Raw genomic sequence first — 19,999 nt, 5'->3', positions numbered from 1 at the left:
TCAGAATCAAAAACACTGACAAGGTGTATGAAGGAAAATGAAATCAAACTATTTAAAACTGACCGTGCCAATGATTAAAGTTAAGGGTAAAGTGGATTTTCAACAGAATTCGTTAAGTGTGTTTCGGATTTTGGTCATGGTAAACAATGTAGGAATCTGACTTTCACTTTGGATATACGTATCATTGCCTGCATGTCCAAATAACTAGGTGCATAGATAGGAAACTCAATGTTCTGGTTCGACATTACATTCGGCAATGAGATACAGAAAGGTAAGAATTGTTAGTGTGAATGTAGTTGAAAAATAGATTTCTGTAAAATTTTAAAATTTAGTTTTCAGAAGGTTTTGATTTGTTAAGTATAGACGATGGATGTCTGTATTAACTAGCAATGCGTGTGTCACTCAAAATGGTCAAACTGGTGTGAGGGAATACGATTATTCCCTGAAAATAACTCGATTCAATTCCACGTGCCAAGTAAAACTGTGCCATCTGTATTATGAAACTGTGTGTAGAAAGGGGGAACAACCTACCAACAAGTCACATGCATGGGCGTTAATATTCACTAAATTCGGAAGCTATACATTTTGTCTACGACAGTTTATTCGTTAAATACTATACACGAAGTGTGGATGAGCCACAGAATTATTAACAACCTTCTGGAACCAGCAGAGTCTGTTGATTAAAAGACATCCTGATGTCAATGTCTGTTTCAATTGACAGCTCCTAAAGCAAACTGTTCGACACGTAAAATGATATAAATGTAGTAAGCCAAACTCAGAAGCTTCACTTGGAAATATTCCTGAAAAAGATTTGTGGTGGTATTCAAGTAGGACGTTTTATTGTAACAATATTCAAATAATTAGCACATTTCCTACCAATCGGATTAAAAACTTTTTTTATTATTGTTTGATTATTATCCTCCTAACATCATTGCTTGATGACTGTGTATTTTTTTTGCTCTAAATAATTAGCATAGATTGGCCCATTCTCCTGTTTTATTTGCAAATATAACAAAAACTTCATATCAGGAAATGAAATGTGTCTATAATAGGGACCTCAAATCAAGAAATTTATAAGTTTTCTGAAAATTTCAGGAAATGGATAAATCTGAGTGAATCGGGAAATGCACACATTTCCTAAATATTCGAGGAAATTTACACATTTCCTGATTTGACACATTCACTGTACCATATCCTTCTCTACGTCGTTATGTCGTAACACTGCTGATAATGCACCTGCCCGATCGCGAGTAGGTGGAGTTGTAACAACCTTCTGAAAAAAATGAACAAAAATAAAAAAATAAAACACGTAGGCAGGGCAGGTCTCCGCGTAGTTTCATTCCTCCCCGGTCATCGCCCTGAAATGGTGGTTTGGAAAATGAATATATGCATGAGATTGGCTGACAATTCTTGTGCCAAATAATACGGTTTCATAAATGTAGCTCAAGACACTCCAAAAAACAACTGAATTAAAGGGGATGAAAAGAATAATCGCCGGCAAGGTAATGAAGGGTTGGGAATAAATTGACGACTTGAGCAAACTATTGAGAATGTGGTATTTATTACTTCTTACCCGTATGCAACACCATACGTCTCACGCCGTTATTGATTATTTCGAGCACAAGCCGGCATTGTTGTCATTTGCAAACACTGTTGTAGATGAATGAAGAACCCCTATACTAAAGAATAACGCTGAGAATAATCAATAGAGGAAATATGGCGCATCACAGGCTTCCAATCTTGAGATCATCTACAAACACCAAGGTTTTCCACAATTTGCTTGATACTTCTTTTTTTTAGATTTAGTGCCATGACGTTTTCGGTTTGTAGTAATGCTATAATGAATACATATGTATTTCAAGAAGCCCCCTATGGACTTTGTAAGCAATAAATGTATGTGGTCAGACTTGGTCTCGCAGATTTATGGCTGGAATAAAACCGGTGTGACGTAACATTGAAGATTAACAACCAGACTCTGAAATGAACATATTTTACGTGAAAAAGCATTGCCTAGTAAACACACATAGAATGTAATGAGCCGCTGTCTTCATTGCCTGAAGGTATGGATATCTAGACTTGCCACATGTTATAGACTTGTGTGGGCTCTCTTTTATATATTTGTTTCATGACACACTAGTAAAATTGTAAATCACCCATTCACTCACAGGGTGCCCTCTTTCAACCCATTTCTGAAAACGAAAAACATCGGTGTTGCGTATGTATGTGACTAATATTTAAGCATTGATAGCTGTGAGAAACGACATGAGCTACAATAAGATCTGTCTGTTGTGTGAAATTATATATATTATATATATATTATATGCCACTATCAGTGGCCTTTTTATATATATCTCCATACAACCAGTAAACTTTTTTTTTTCAGAATGCAAACTCTCTTAATTTCAACACCAACAAATGGCTGCAAGTCAACTTTGATTGTTCACTGATGTGGTAGGTATGAGTAAACTATACTCTTAAAAATGAGGGGAACCTGGACTTCCAATTTGAAAGGAAGTGCAAACGTTGACAAACGTTTCAAGGACAGACATCTTATGAAAGCACCACTATTTCCCTCCATTACCACCCCTAAACATAACTCATGATATGCAGGTTCACAACACAGTAGGTACATTCTTGATTTTGACAGTTTTCAAGAAGGCCGGGAAATCACTTAGAACATTAATTTTGACACTTGTCATGCATCACACATTTGGTAGTGTTTGTCTCTAATCGTTTGTTTTATAAATAAAAATCGTACACATGCACATTACATGCCATACAAAAACCACCTTTCAAAATCGACTACATTCCAAATACCTATGGTTATAAGGAAGTGCAAATGGTGATGCACTCTCAAAACATTCAATATTATCGTATCAACATTGTTTGACTCCGATAAATCTCCTACATATTTTAATCGCGAATAAAAAATGAAGTTTCCATACATTTTATATATTCTATATTAATTTGTCACTAAAACAATGTCACTAGATCAATGCCCAAGGTAGACTGTGGTTATCGCTGAGTGAACATTTAGTGTATCTATGTACATGACATTGTATTGCAGCACGACTGGAATGGATCTTTTGTAGCAATAAGCTGGCTCTTTTGACAAATTAGGCCTATTTCTGTATTTACAATCGACCAAAGTTGATGATAGGTTTATGCCATCTCTTGTGGCAATGAGCTGGCTCTTTGTACAAATTAGGCCTATTTCTGCATTTCCAATCGACCAAAGTTGATGATAGGTTTATGCCATCTCTTGTGGCAATAGGCTGGCTCTTTGTACAAATTAGACCTATTTCTGCATTTACAATCGACTAAGGTTGACTGTATATTTATACCATCTCATGTGGCAATAAGCTGTCTCTTTGTACAACGTATACCCATATCTGCATTTACAATCGACCAAAGTTGATGATAGGTTTATGCCATCTCTTGTGGCAATGAGCTGGCTCTTTGTACAAATTATGCCCATTTCGACCAAGTTTGATGACAGATTTATACCAGTGAACATAATGAATTCCCTCAAATCCAGTGACAGCCAAATGACATAATACTATGAAATGTCCATCGTCTGAATAAGCGAACACTGGTTTCGGCCAAGCGGAGCCAACATGGCCATACGTGTGTGTAACAAATGGAGATGACCATGGTCACGTGGCCAGACAGCGTGCTCACAACAGTCACTTGATTCGTTTTGCCAGACAATACATGACATGCCTACACAGACCAGTGCTTTTTCATTTTGCATGTTAGGACCACTTACAAACACTACAGCACAGAGGCTGAGAATGCCCCTTAAGAGAATATGTGCACAGGTTATTATTGATCGCTGATATAAAGCCCTGCTCACACGTTGCTGGTGACTAGCGCCGTAATTCTGAGGCATTCGGTAGAGGTCTGGCATTGTCAGTTGGGTGCCATATTATGGCGCGTTTACGTTAGGGAATGATGAGGTTGTTTTGGAATGAGAACGCTGAACACACTATATCTTTTTCCATACCAAGAGTGCTAAAAATATGTATGGTAAAATTTCCATCTATGATGGCGTGCCTTTGACATAAAACAGTTATTGTAGGGAGCTTTTTAACAAGTTTTGTTTTGTGGTTGGTAGCGGTTTCACTCACTACACTTTACGCGGGCTGTGTGTGCTGGCGATTAGAAACCAGACTGGAATGACCTGGGTTCGAATCCCGGATGGGACTCAGCACAACGAAAATACTACAATTTCCTAAACTTCCTAACTTTCCTAAACGGCACTATGTATTAATTCACCCCGCTGTTTGTTAGGTACTGAATATGACACATGTCATCTAATCATCCAGAGGTAAGTACCCGAATGCATTGTGTAATTTTAGGGTCACATTTCTTATGATGGTAATGAAAGCTACACAAAGGAACCCGACCTGAGCAAGGAGCATATTAATACTTGCACTCCATGGTCGGTAATGCATTCCAGTTCCTGGATGTCGTCTTGGTGCCGGTCCCTTAACAACTGCATTGTTTTCAGTTGGTTTGGTGCCACTTGTGCTTTTAATAACTCTGGTGTCACCAAACTGGCGTCACGTTTGCTGAGGTTCCTTCGCAGGGAAATACAACAAATTAGAATAGGGTTGCTTTCTTTTGGTGGCAAATTCAGCCGCTAACCTGTTGATTCCGCGTCCTTGCAATTGTCTGTCTTCTCAGTCCCTTAAACAGGCGTCCTGATAGATCCCCTTTTAATGTCCCTGGTATTTTGAGGGTATTATATGAGCGACCATTTCATACATTGTTTACGACACGATTGTTGGAATTTCCCGAACGAGATCGAGGGACATAGGGACATTTAGATACGAATGTCCTTAACTTGGCATGACATGGACACGGAGATGATATTCTGTTTATTACCGAATGAATATGTATCATTTATACACAAAACGAAGTGTCTGCTTACATAATGCCGCATCACCTGTAATAGAGGCGGAAGAAAATATCAACGTATTTCGGCGAAGACCTTAGCAGCAGTTACCGTACTCGCATATAAAACAAGTGCATATTTTATACCGGCAATTATTTGCCAACCTTGGTTTTAAATAATAACGGAAGAATATATTTTAGTCGTACGTATGTCATTCACAACGTTCATAAACGACGTGTGTTTGAAATAGCAACTTTAGAACGAAGAGCAAAGTTAACACAAGGCAGTGCCAGAGCAAGAATGATGATGTACGTCACATCTATGAAGTCATCACACTTACATGACTCGAAAGTGAGACAACACGTGTGAAAACGCGAGAATGACAAGTTATAAAGTTTTCACAACATGCGTTGTCAAAACTTTCAGTTTGTCGTGTGTAGGGCACTTTAGACTTTGCTTGACGCGCGGAAAGCTTTGAGTCACCAAACTGTAGGCTATTTCTCTCAATTGAAGTTGGCGAATATTAAACAGAATACTAAACTCGCTTATGAAATTCGTGAAGATTAAGTATCAAACTCACATTCACTCGTTTCATACCAAGTCGTTAACTCGTTTAATAAAGTAGTAATACTGGTTTATTTGTACAGACAGAAGCAGATAGAACGGCTACAAGGACCAGTATATGCCTCAGTTGTAGGTGCAATATCAGCTTGTCTCCAGATTCCTATGGGACATCAAGCATGGAAAGAATGATGCAATTCTAAACTGAAGCAAACGTTTAACATCTGGCACAGACGAAATATCTTAGTGGCCAAAGATGCATATGAAGTACAGTCCTTAAACAACCATAGACTGAACATTCACGTTGGATTGGGAACGTTCGTGTTCGACTAAAATAAAAACCTTCTTGAAGAAGGTGAGCTCATATAAACCAACACCCGAAGCTCATATAAACCAACACCCAAATTAACCGTGGTCGAACACGGCGTGCGCATATCGGTTACCCTTTGTTTTCCAAACCGTACCTTTCGAAGGTAAGTGTAGTACTTGTACATATCGTTTACCTGGCCCATTGTTTCCCAAACAGTACCTTGAAGGTAAGTGTAGTACTTGTACATATCGTTTACCCGGCCCATTGTTTCCCAAACAGTACCTTGAAGGTAAGTGTAGTACTTGTACATATCGTTTACCTGGCCCATTGTTTCCCAAACAGTACCTTGAAGGTAAGTGTAGTACTTGTACATATCCTTTACCCGGCCCATTGTTTCCCAAACAGTACCTTGAAGGTAAGTGTAGTACTTGTACATATCGTTTACCCGGCCCATTGTTTCCCAAACAGTACCTTGAAGGTAAGTGTAGTACTTGTACATATCGTTTACCCGGCCCATTGTTTCCCAAACAGTGCCTTGAAGGTAAGTGTAATACTTGCACCTATCGGTTACCCTTCGTTTCCCAAACAGTGCCTTGAAGGTAAGTGAAATACTTGCACCTATCGGTTACCCTTCGTTTCCCAAACAGTACCTTGAAGGTAAGTGTAATACTTGCACCTATCGGTTACCCTTCGTTTCACAAACAGTACCTAGAAGGTAATTGTAGTGTTTGCACATATCGGTTACCCTTTGTTTCACAAACAGTACCTAGAAGGTAAGTGAAATACTTGCACCTATCGGTTACCCTTCGTTTCACAAACAGTACCTAGAAGGTAATTGTAGTGTTTGCACATATCGGTTACCCTTTGTTTCACAAACAGTACCTTGAAGGTAAGTGAAATACTTGCACCTATCGGTTACCCTTCGTTTCCCAAACAGTACCTTGAAGGTAATTGTAGTGTTTGCACATATCGGTTACCCTTTGTTTCCCAAACAGTACCTTGAAGGTAAGTGCAATACTTGCACCTATCGGTTACCCTTTGTTTCACAAACAGTACCTCGAAGGTAAGTGAAATACTTGCACCCATCGGTTAACCTTCCTTTTCCAAACAGTGCCTTGAAGGTAATTGTAGTGCTTGCACATATCTGTAACCCTTGAAGGTAATTGTAGTGCTTGGACATATAGGTTAAACGTTGTTTCCCAAACAGTACCTTGAACGTAACTTAAAGTGTACTGCTTGCACATATCGGTTACCCTTCGTTTCCCAATCAGAACCTTAACGGTAAGTGTAATACAGTCACAAATATTGTCAGTAACCTCACGTCCCCGGCAAAGTTTCTGTATCAGGTGTTTGTGAACCGCACATCTTTGTCCACTAATTGGATTATATAGTGAGAAGAGATTATGAATGTCCATTGTCTGGGAAATGAAGACCACTGCTGAGGGGAAAGGATGCGAAGGATACGGGAAGAGGTAGTGGCAGATCTTTAGAACTGTCAGTGAGGTCCAATTCACTTTTCTAGTGAAGACCAGAAATGCCGGCAGATACCACCTGAGCTGTTTCTTTGACAATTGTGAAGGGGTTCTAGTCTGACTATCTTTGTTTGCACGTGTGCACATAACTAGCTTCCTATTATGGTAGGTTTATTTGCTAATTCAGATTTCTAAACAGCTCTGGGCCAGTTTACAGACACTTAATGGCTTCGCTGATGAAAACAATAGTTCGATCAGAAGTGATTCAAATGGACACATACCATTATCAAGTGGATAATATATTCAGAATTGCTGATTTGGAGTTTATTCTGTTATTTTGGTAGATCATATACGTTGTGCGCATGAAAGCAGACATTCTAAAACAGTGGAAAACAAAACTATTTTTGTGGTACAAATGCTGTGTATTTGAATATAGAGGCAAAGTGTCGCATGCAAAACCAGTGCAGTGTGTGTTTAATTGACAAGTGGCACTTATGACATAGTATACATCTATTGAAGTGACACATATATTCATTAAAAACGAAATTATTTTGACAAGGAAATACATTCGCCTATTTCCAAACAGAAACATTGTATCAACAGTGCAGTGTAATATACTATAATGAATGGACGTAAGCAAGGCTCGCCAAGATGAGATGATAGTGATTTTAATTAACCTACTTGCCCAGTCTGTTCTACACAAAGTCAGTATTTTACATCATTCGGATCTATATCGACGCGGTATCGATTACTTGTTTGACTGAAGTCTTGCAGGTTAACTCAACTTTAGGTGTATTCTCAAGGTCAGGTGCTCACGCCAGAAGTTATTTCTATTAGAAGAGGAATATTTCAAGGGGATTCATGTACCAATTTGACTGTTGCTATATCCATTACGCCATTTGCCTAGCACGAGGTAGGCTATCTTCGTGCATCTTCTCAACATAAATCGTCAACGCCTCTTGCTCACCTCCATTACATGGATGACCTTCCCCATATTGCCAAAGTAGAACCCACACTGTAAAAAAGATTCTGCTTGTCGAGTCATTTTCCAGTGACATTAAGTGCCATGCCCTTTGGGTTCGACAAATATATTCCTCGTTGATAGAAGAAGGATGAGCCAGTTTACCAGGAGGACGTAAAACATCTCGTTTATCCCAGATCTGCACTTACTCAGGAATACAGACTGTGCAGGGAGCACTTATAAACGACAAACTTGGAGCAGAATACAAAAAGTGGGCTTAAAAATGTGGAACTTAGACATCAGGTAACGCCACTAACGGGATGTATTTACGTGTTGCAGTAAATTTGACGAACTGATTCATATTCTTATACAGTTGAACAACCAAACTGACGTTAGTAAACTTGTCACCGACGTCATTACCATCCGTCAACTTAAAAACAAACAAACAAAAACAACATTACCGCCGAATACCAAGGATATTTCATCCCATCAGCCGAAGGTGCATTTTTATTCTTGATTAGTTCAACCCTGTCTTCCATCTCGTATCGCTTTGATAACTCTGTGGCTTAAATCACCTTCTTCTAAAATGCCAAGTAACTGAGAAGACTCATGAACAGGAGAGTTCTCTATAATGAATCCTTGTTCAATGAATAAGCATAAATAAAAAACCTGATCACATCATTTATTGATTTTGACTACAAAGCTGCCATGGCCGAGAACATCGAATTATTAACGCCATGACATTAGGTGATGTTGTGTGGTTTGATGTCAAAGGTTAAAGCACATGTATTTCATAACGTAATTCTGGCACGGCTTCGATACAGCACGAGGTCCGAATGTTTTAATGGTAAACCGGATGTAAACGTCATGTTTTCCCGTAGTAACTTGTCGATGATGAGCGAGTAGTTTCGCCCGGCAAGTAGTGTAGTGTAGTAATTGTGTAGTATGTGTCTTCACTCGCTCCAACATCTGTGCAGCGTACACTTGGCTTTGCAGAGTGCGCTGTAAGTAGAAGCAGGTGAAGATCCGGTTTAAGATTGGTCGTGGCAAAACATGCTTGCTGTAAAGGCGTCTGACACTCGGCCTCGCACACTTGGTAGATCGTGATATCTCAATCACGTAAATCCGTGCTCATGATGTTAATCATTGATTTAACTGGTCCAGAATCTATTTACAAACTGCCGTCATGATGTGTATTTAAGTTGTTGAGTGTGGCGTTAACCAAAACGCATAACAGACTTAGAAACAAGTGTAAGGAAGAAATACGTCAGGAAGTGCTAACTGGATAAGGCCAATGGTCGTGAGGCCATTTAACGGCAAGAGCTGGACGAAGGGAGGTAACTATACCGACGGCAGTTACTATTTTAAGGCGCTTTAGTATAATGGCCACATTCGTCGGAAGCACAACTACAGTATACCAAATACACCGCGTACCATGTCCACTAATACAGAATCATATGTCTCCTGTATGGATGATAGACTCACAAACTGTCAACTTAAATGCGACCGCTGTAAAAGGAAGAATGAAACGAATGTTAAAATAGAAACAACGAAACGGTTCCAACTTCGGCTAAAAAGTCGGAGTCTCTTTTATAATTGTAATTGTATGATGAGTATATGTTTGTTTGACGCCGCAGTATTACAGCTGTCGGTATGCCAGCAGATGCCTGGACCAGAAAACCCAGTGACTGACACTTTGAGATATGATGATTAAGCATGTGTTTATGAAATCACTATCAAATACTGATAGCATCTGGTATTCACGACATGTGAGGCACCCATCATAAATGTCTGCAACAGCTTGGTAACCGATCACCTGAAACAATCAGAAACTTATTGTAAACGTCAAAATAAGGAATTATAACGTAGGTCATATTTGTCATTGATGCACCCAATTTTCAAACAGAAATTCAAATTCACATGTTTAAAATCAGATCTGCAAAGAGAGGTGCACACTAGATGCCCATGGGCAGGTATACCTCATAGCTTTGATCCCCGTAGTGTACAAAGATATCGATGGTATCAATGAGGAAGTCCCGCATCTGACACATTATTCAGATGGTATTTACTTTCGTTTTGGGCAAATTGTCCCAAACCTCTGGAAATAGAAATTATACAAATAACACATTACTCACTGACTTGAAACGCTCTGAAAGACGGATTCCTCTTGTCTTTTCTGAAAGCTATGCACTGTGTGATGCCACGAAGCACTGATCTGATCACTTGTACATCAGTTGTCAACATGAACCGATGCATTACTTGTAAAACTCTAACTACATATACTCACCAATCTTATTGAGACCCATGTACCACCGTTGTAGTTTGGACTAATGTTTTATGTACCAATGTGTTTGTACTCGCGGTACATAGTCTAGGTCCATTTGGATATTTAGAATGTGTAGTACATTTCACGTATCCTGGATTTGTCAACACACTTCAATGGTTTTCATACTGATATGAACAGCACATAGTGTGTCATTATAATTATTGTTTGGCCATCTCTAATTATATCATATGTAGAACTTGCTAAGGCATAATTATTGCTTTCCACCCATTGAACAGTATAATTTACACTTATTTGGAAATCGTAGGTCTGGTGAAGAGACATGAACTATTCATGCTTGTATTTTATCCTGAATGTGTGGATGTAATCTATGTTTATTTCAATCATCCCCAGGGTGAAGGACAACGAGGCACTCACAACTGCTCTGACCGTGGACCCTCTTTACCTGCAACATAAACATGGGGACAAGGCAATCGATTTCAGAGTCTGCATTTCCTTCTTTTTTCAAATTCCTTTCTCTATTGCTTGTTCAATGCCTTTGTCTTTACTTCTTTTTAAAAATTCGTTTCTTTATTGCTTGTTCAATGCCTTTGTACACCCTTTCAGACTGTGTGCAGGCGAACAGAACAAAACCATACGCAAAATACAAGACACCTTTTTCTGAGTACCATCCCTTATTTTACCTTGTATCTTTCGCTAACCGATATGCTGCTGCCACCCGTAAAGTAACGACTCACGCAATATGCACGTGATATGCAGATACTTGTCTGGAATGTGTTTACAGGCCTCATCGCCGAACAACTGTCCAGTGCCAGCAAAACAGTGTTTCCATTTCTTTTTTTTTAAAAAAAACGTTAATGGCGGGTACTACCGTTAAGACAGGACATGTTTACCTCTTGCAGGAACACCTGGGCCCTATTTCTCAAAAGAAACATAAGTCTGTACTAAAATATCAAACTGAGACCGACAATTTGAACCAGCTGAAATATTAACTCAATTGTATTTTTAGAATAAAACAGCCCTTACAACTTAAACATTTTGTTCGCAAAACCCAAACATTTTTGTTCGCAAAAACTGTCTACATTTTTAAATTTAATACCAATTTCAGAACATTCTGAGAAATTTTTTGTTCTCAAATTTGAGTAAAAACTCTAACTTGTCTAAATTCAGGCTTAAGTTTGTTTCGAGAAATTGGGGCTTGGTGTAATCACTGATTTTCATTGATATATCCGTATCATTTTCACATCTATTTTTTCTCATATCTGTTGTCATTTCCAAATTGTTGCTGTGCTGCCTTGCAAATACATCTTCCCATTTCGACATCATCCTATGATTATCATCATCCGCTGCAACTAACTGTTTGATATTGATGAGACCAAAAGCATTCAGTTTGTTTACTGACATCATGGCCGAGTTAGAGTATTCTTACTATTTATGTCCACAGCACTGGGGCATTCCTCTGAGTCGACGATTCCGGGCCATAAAACTGTGGTTCGTTATTCGAACCTATGGATTAGAGGGGCTCCAACATCGTATCAGAGAGGTAGGTTGACCAGTCTTCTGACAACCCACCTTCCCCCCTTCCACTGTGTCGTAAGGTAGGACAAATAAACCTCGCGAGGCGCTACTTTCGTTACTAAGCTGGTTCATGACTCCCTTTGCGCGCCCCAACATGCAATATGGGAGACAGGACCTAGTTTACTTCCGGTTCCAGATTATCCGTGAAGATGCGGGTTAGAATTGATCTCAAGTATCTTGACCGACTATCGGGATCGGTTGGTCAGACTCGCTGAATTGGTTGACATATGTCATCGTTTCCCAGTTGTATAGATCGATGCTCATACTGTTGATCACTGGATTTGCTGATCTATACTCGCTTATTTACAGACTGTCGCCATATAGCTTGAATATTGCTGAGTGCGACGTACAAACAGACTCACTCACCAGACTCAGGTACCAGTTTTCTAGTGACAACCGCATTCATGCCCTTATGCCCCTTTTCGTAACCTCCAAGAAGACGTGTCCCCGTCTCGATGTGCAAAAATACGACAAACCAATCAAAACGCGGTAATGATTGCGGTGTTTTAATCAGAACAATCCCGAGTGTATAAATCGTTTTTGGCATTATGCCATTGTTTAGACAATCGTGAAAATTGTATATCGTCATGTTAAAAGAACAAGTAACATAGCTAACAGGAGTGAGTTGCCCCATGTGAAGTTTTTGATAAGATTGATGCGATTGACGGTGAAAGATTCAAATAAATGCACGTGCGTTTGCTGGCACACACAAAATGGCTCTGGTGGGTCCAGTTGAATGTATTTTAATTATCTTGTACGATTCATGTGGAGACCGAATGTGTGCTTTCCAACATTTGGAGAAAATGTGGTTATAAATCGCTACGAGTTTCAAAACAGTAATATTATATCTATATATGACTAATCAACTTTAATCTTTAACATTGGGCTTATGAACTCTGGGGATATTTTCAGTCTGACTTTTTTGGGGTCAATCATATCTTTTCCTGTGTCTTCATATTAAAATCCACCAGGCAATATGGTGAATGTTCAGTTTGAGAAATATTTTTATAAATTTGGAGTATCTTCTTTTGGATTCAATGCTGTTGAAGAAAGGATTATTTTATTTGCATATTTGTAATGCTTAATCCTATCTAGAAATAAACAATTGTAAATTTAATTTGAACAGCTTATAATAATTGCGTAACAATGTGTTTTAACAAATATTTTCATCCCCCGTTTAGTGATAGGTGTTAAAGTCTTTAAAGTACATAAATAGGAACGAAAAGGAAAACAGCCATACAATACATAAGGGCACTGGTGATATTTAGTACCATTGGCATCAATCGGAATTAGACTTTCTGTTTAAAGTAGCTCTGATGTTAATGCGCCGATGATTCCTGATGGGTAGGAGTCGTTATTCGCCTTGTTCCGGAATAACACGAGTGGGCCACGAATGTAGCAAGCGTTTACCCAAGAACTAGTTCTGGTGCCAATTTGTCCGACCGCCAAATATGAATACTAGATCGGACGAAGTGTACAAACATGCTCGGCAATCGTAATAGATAGCTACTTTGGGGATGGCCAAATCTGGTTGTTTTTCCTGCTAGGAGTATCGCTTGTCAACTGACAATCATGAGATCATTCGAGAAGTTATGAAACGTTTGACATCGTACATGTGTAGCGCTAAGGTCTCGCGAAGTGCCTGTATATGGATGGGTAGATTAAGCATAACATATACCATATAAATATGTATGCCCATTCATATACACAGAAAATAAAGTATGTATGGTGCGCCTCCATACAAGTAAACTGTAAGATCCCTTACCCATACACCTTCAAATTTGTCACTGATCTTAACACTTCCCTTTTCATTGCATCTCATGTGAACTGACATGTCATTTGAGATTGTGTCATAATCAAACGTTTCAAGCGTGCAACAGTCGTACTTTTCTTTTCTTTAGTATGCAGGGGCGTGACGCTAAAATGGATATGCCTCGATTCCGTTCAGGATATGAGGGAAATTTGATTTACAGGATATATGGAATGTGATTTGTATCGATGCCGTTGTTACAGGATATATTGCAGGTTTATCGACAACAAATATAGAAATGAATGCGATTTGTATCGATGCCCGTGTTAATGACAGGTAATATTGATTTCTTATCTCACCTGGCTGCATATATCAGATGACCCGACGTCAGTAATGGTCGTTCATCAGAAAACGTCAACAATGGCAGCTTATCTTTTCGCGCGGTTTTGAACAAAATACATAACATTTTACTGGGTTCCTCAAACATGACAAGCTTTTCGCTGAATGTTAAGTGTTGACCATTTAAACTTTATCTCGTTCATGTAGAATCTACGTATTGCCCACTTGAAAAACAAACTGCAAAGGTATATATGGACCTTACCCAATTACTGTTACGAGTATTTAGTGATGACTTTTTGTGTCTGACAGTCTTTGTCGACATTTGAATCTGTTAACTAGTGAGTGAGTGAGTGGGTGAGTGAGTTTATTTTTACGCCGCTTTTTAGCAATATTCCAGCAATATCTCGGCGGGCGACACCAGAAAATGGGCTTCACACATTGTATCCATGTGGGGAATCGAACCCGGGTCTTCGGCGTGAAGGGCGAACGCTTTAACCACTAGGCTACCCCACCTCCCGAATCTGTTAACTGTGTATCCTGGTGAGAGACACAGTTCCGCTTTGACGTTTTCCTAGATTGTTAAAAAAATGTTATTTGACATTTATTTCTTGTAGCATGTGCGTCTTGCAAAGCTGTTTAAGAAGTTGGTGGAGACTGACGATCGCTTTGAAATCATGGGTGAAGTGACGATGGGTTTGGTTTGTTTTCGGTTACAGGTACTGTTGTGTTTGTGTGTTACTCATTGTGCTTTTTCTCCCACCCATACGTCTTACTTAGCGTAGTGAAAAGGAAATTCAACCAGTGTTTTTTATTCGACAAGAATGGGTTGCTTAAGACCAATTCTAGCACAGATCTTCACAGATTGTGCGTGACAGAACTACACCAAATAAGACAAAACACACAAATCAGGTGTAACCAGTATGCCAGATTCATTGTGAATCATTTTACGACCTCATCATCATCATCATCTGTGATTTCTTAGTCAGGGTATGCTGCCTAAACCTTCACATAAAATGTAGAAATACGGTGTTACAATTTTCTTATGAAACAAGCAATTTGATTTCATTGTAACTGGAGTTGTTTGTGGTGGGTATTTTCATTTCACACGAGGAAATTCTGATCGGCTGAAAGGTAGGTCATTGTCTGAATAGGTTTGTTTCGGTATGCGTACGACTTTTGTAAGAATACAGAAAATCAACTTAAAATGAGTAGTTAGTTTCCTCCTCATGACGAAGTTGTAGTCTACACAACCTCGACTGAATACATACGCATTCTCGATGCTAGTCTACATAATCTCGACAGAATACTTATGCAATCCCTATACTAGTCTACATAATGTCGACAGAATACTTATGCAATCCCTATACTAGTCTACATAATCTCGACAGAATACTTATGCAATCCCTATACTAGTCTACATAATCTCGACAGAATACTTATGCAATCCCTATACTAGTCTACATAATCTCGACAGAATACTTATGCAATCCCTATACTAGTCTACATAATGTCGACGCATATGTAACCAGTACTGGTAGAAGTCTTCGTAACCTGTAACGAGGATACTGTTTATAGAACGGCCAGTTTTGTTTGGACATTAGTCACTGCTCAACTACAAGTTCGCTTTGTGTTCCCGGTTCCATTCCTTCCGGACGGCACAGCTGAAATAGTGCTGTCAACTGCTTTCAATCACACAATATATAGAACAATCAAACCGTTTAATACTTTGTCTCTTACATTTGATAACTTCGCTGCAGGGCCCCAACGCCGTGACACAGAAGCTACTAAAGGTTGTGAATGACTCTGGTAAGCTGCACATGGTGCCCGCCCTCATCAATGAGCATTATGTCATCCGATTCGCCATTTGCGCAGAGAAGGCTGATGACAAGGACATATACTTTGCGTGGGACGTGATACGGAGCTTTGCTTCAGAGATTCTGGTGTATCAACGCGACAGCAACCGAGATACGGAGAAGGAAAGCTCGGAAAGCATCAGTGAAGACGATGACGAAGTGTTTCCGGAATTTGACAGCGAGCTTATTTTCGACAATCAGAGATGCAACATGCAGAGAGCACGACTTCGCAGGAGCTTATTTCTCAAAATGGTTTCTGATCCCAAGTCCTACAATCCACGGGTTCTGAAAGCGTTGCATATTGACAATCGACGCAATAGAAGCCAGTCTTTGGGGGGAGGATCGTCGAAGTACCACCAAACCGGGGACTATTACTTTGGTACTCCAGTATAAGGATGGAAGCCAAAGTCCAGATTCAAGACACAGCAACTTGTTTGCAGATCTCTATTGTTGCATCTGGTGCGTCGTTTCATGAAAGACGATGCTGTTTTCAGCAATATCTCCTTCTCAATATCTCTTGTATGTGTCGTAATATTGTTTTATTCCCTCATACATATATCTGCGTTTGGTGTTTCATCAGACAAATCGACCGTTCTGAGTGTATCCTCATGCTTAAACCTTCTGAGCGCTTCAATTTAACTGCAATAGATAGTGTATGCATGATTATTGCTACGGTGTATGCTTGTTTACATACTCTCACGTTTTATGTGTGCACATGTACAAATCTAACGCCAAGAACATGCTTTCGTGATACTGGAACAGGAAAGCAAAGTTGATAATATCGGCGATCCCTGCTCTATATCTGATGCTTATATCTGTAAAATAGACACAATAAACCCCCATTATAGGATAGTCTTTGTTTTGCTTGTGTACACATGAGCACGAACAATTTCCAAACGCAACAAAATACTCAAGTTATAGTTTTGATGGGTATATTTGGCTTCAAAAGAATGAAAACACTAGACAAGGTAGATATATGTCGAGTTTATGCTTAAGATTTTTATTGAGAAACAGAGGCCATAGTCGATCGCTCCTGTTCAGGGTATCTGCACTTGGGTCGATATTATGTAGGATAACTAAGTCCGCTGTCATATACTCATCCTGACATTACAGAAAACTACACAGGGCAGGTGATAGTAACCGGTTTTTGACGAAAATGGTACAGCTGGTAGCAGAACAGAAATAAAAATGTATTTAGACCATGGCCACGCCATGTTAGGATAGGCATATATAGTTGTGTATGTACCTGGCAACGGACGGGGAAGACATCCGGTGCAATTGCTACAGATGCTCCGTGTTTCCGAGCCCTAAAGTAAAACTGGTTTCATCATACCTTCCAAAAAACAAATGTGACATCGCAGTGTGTCATAAGAGAAAGGGATATTAACTTCTGTGGCTGGATCAACTATCTTTTTCTTAAGTAACTATGTTCGTCAGTACTTTCAACAAGTGGTTCGTTTACAGAGAGGGCAACTCTAATAGGTTTTTGAAATGAACTAGGAATGATATGGAATTAGCAAGGTTAACACTGGATGTTCGATTAGGAGTGTGCCTTATCGAATCGTAGATTGTCTGGAACAAAGAGACATAATGAGTTGGACTAAACTTGACAGTAGAGCTCCGTCGCCAATATTCTGACAAAATCTATTCAACGACTGATGCAAGTATGAGATAGTTGTCTAAGCTACACTATGTAACTGTTTTTCTCATCAAAGATGTAACATGGGTTAGTTGTATGCATTAAATAGCCCCAATAATTTGAGTAGTGTAATTGTGGACAATTCCCATATACTAAACTGCGTTACACTTTACTCGTCCATGTACAAGATTCAGAATTTCTACAAAGTGAAAATTCGTAATGTCATTAAAGTAATATTGCCATGCAGATTAAAATCACATTGCCATGCAGGTGACACAACTTCATGGATGATCAGCTTCTACATTTTAACAATTGCCATCGTGCTTGAACACGGTATAAGCATCTATACCGAAACGTCACAATTGCTAAAATACAGAAGTTGATCGTCCATAAAGTTGTGTCATCTCTTCAACTTCTAGAATGCCACTGAAAAAACAAAACATTGCCTCAAGGGAAGTGGCACATACACCTCAAATCGACTTGTAGGCTAAATGCATGTCGGAATACAAATCACGGCGGTCTAGTTGTCGCACCATTGACACAAAACGTTGACCAACTATAACAAAACATCAGACATCCGCTGTCTTTCTTCAAACCGGCTGCTATGAGTTCTCAATTAGGTCATCAGTTCACACAGCTACACACGTATTCTGATAGAACCACATCTAGAACCACCTGAAACTGGATATAGGAAACAGCTAACATAACACCTCACACATCAAAAGGTGTTTCAACCGACAAGTGTTGGTTTCATGACCAATGGCTTTTACCACGCCAAATCCCACATTTTTGTCTAGGACCCTTGCTTAGTGTGTTGTCCTTTCTCTATTCTCTTTTCCAAAGAAATTATTATGGCATGATTCTGGTAGAGAACGGTCCAGATCCAAATTATACTGCTGAAGGTCTAGTATAGAATTAAGCTGAGCATGGAGTATAGAATTAAAATATATCGACCTACTTCAGACGTTCATCTTTGAGGACCTCCACTATAAATAAATGAAACGTCCTTCCGTGTGCACATGTATGAATGTTAAAAATGCTTCCCAAAGACGTTGTTTTCTCTGTACTTCCCATAAACAAGCACGGTTACATGTTTCTGACATAATCTGCCACTGATAATTTTTCTGTCCTTCTGATGTTACAGTTTGAGCTACAAAGTTAACCCCCAACGATGACACAGCATTAAGACTACACACCACTCAGTGCGGCAACTGTGATGTCAGCAACTATCTATCACAATCAAATATTTTTCTTGATTGATGTTAAATGCTTTCCCTAGAAATTTCCAGCTCATGTAACTCCATATTGTAAATAACTAAGCCAGACAGTCCCGTGGTTGATATGCTGTCCACCAATGGACGCCATGCCAGTCACATGTGATGACATGCATTCTTTCCTGTTTCATATATACAATGTATACCTAAAGCGGCAATTTGATATGATTATTAAACCAAGAGGGAGAAATATTTTCCCAGTTACTATCAGCTCAATCAGGTATTTTACAAACTGTCCAAATAATGTACAGAGACAACGTGTTAATTTTGACTGAATCGACTCATAAACATGTGTTGAAAGCCGGGTTTAATATCTTTATTATGCAATAGACCCACTAAAAGTACAGTTTCTGTATTGGGAGGTCATCTGTGTAAGAATGTGAACAGTGTAAATACAGTTTCATTAGCAAAATAAAGTCAAGGTTTTGCGACAAAGCAGCTTGGAAACTGCATTCTTTCATCCTTTCCTTGATGATTTAGAAGAAATAAGAACGTGCATTTTGAGTTAAAGCTCTTTCAGGGGCTTCTCCCCGTATATCTCCCAGTCCGTGCCCTGTCCATACTGGTTTACATCTTCTTGACGTCACTTCCTTGTACGGTCAGTCGGGTGTCTAGTTGTTTTCAATGAAAGGAATGTCATGGTCGAGGTTGTCAGTGAGGATCAAAAGCCCAGTTGTATAGATGAATCAATGTATGCGGAAGCCATTAGACACGTACACTCATGTGTCACGTGGGTGGCCTGACATGTGCCATTGATGAATAGCATAGCAGAAGGTAGGCTGTGCAAATTGTCAGTGGTAGAGTATCCAAAGACCATAGTTCCCAAAATACGGATTGAAGGTTTCACATCCATAAATGTATGGATTTATAGAGATACAAACAGTGATCTGTGCTGAATTCGTCATTGAACTGGTGCATTCATTTATATATCGGCACTGACCATAATCTCACCGCCATTTGTCCTTTAAATCTCGCATAACCGGGGGTACACTTCAATGTTTGTGCAAATTGTTATTCGTTTAAACGAATATACATTGTTATGGTTATACAGAGGTACTTGTGATCTAAATATTAAATT

At 39.2% G+C, this 19,999-nt stretch overlaps 1 protein-coding gene across 1 annotated transcript in view; it reads left to right on the top strand.

Annotated features, from left to right (window-relative positions):
- The window catches only part of LOC137268833 (aromatic-L-amino-acid decarboxylase-like), a 34,253-nt gene extending 17,852 nt beyond the window's left edge, over positions 1-16,401 (top strand). The window contains exons 9-13 of the mRNA XM_067803401.1: positions 2,384-2,451; positions 10,882-10,972; positions 11,933-12,031; positions 14,770-14,871; positions 15,913-16,401. Coding sequence (XP_067659502.1) covers positions 2,384-2,451; positions 10,882-10,972; positions 11,933-12,031; positions 14,770-14,871; positions 15,913-16,401 — 849 coding nt within the window. The remainder of the gene's footprint in view (positions 1-2,383; positions 2,452-10,881; positions 10,973-11,932; positions 12,032-14,769; positions 14,872-15,912) is intronic.
- Positions 16,402-19,999: the final 3,598 nt, after the last annotated feature.

This window comes from Haliotis asinina, chromosome 16, assembly GCF_037392515.1.
Source record: "Haliotis asinina isolate JCU_RB_2024 chromosome 16, JCU_Hal_asi_v2, whole genome shotgun sequence".
Classification (NCBI taxonomy): Eukaryota; Metazoa; Mollusca; class Gastropoda; order Lepetellida; family Haliotidae; genus Haliotis; species Haliotis asinina.
Note: the sequence above shows the minus strand (reverse complement) of the source record. Positions and strands in the feature narration are given on the sequence as shown.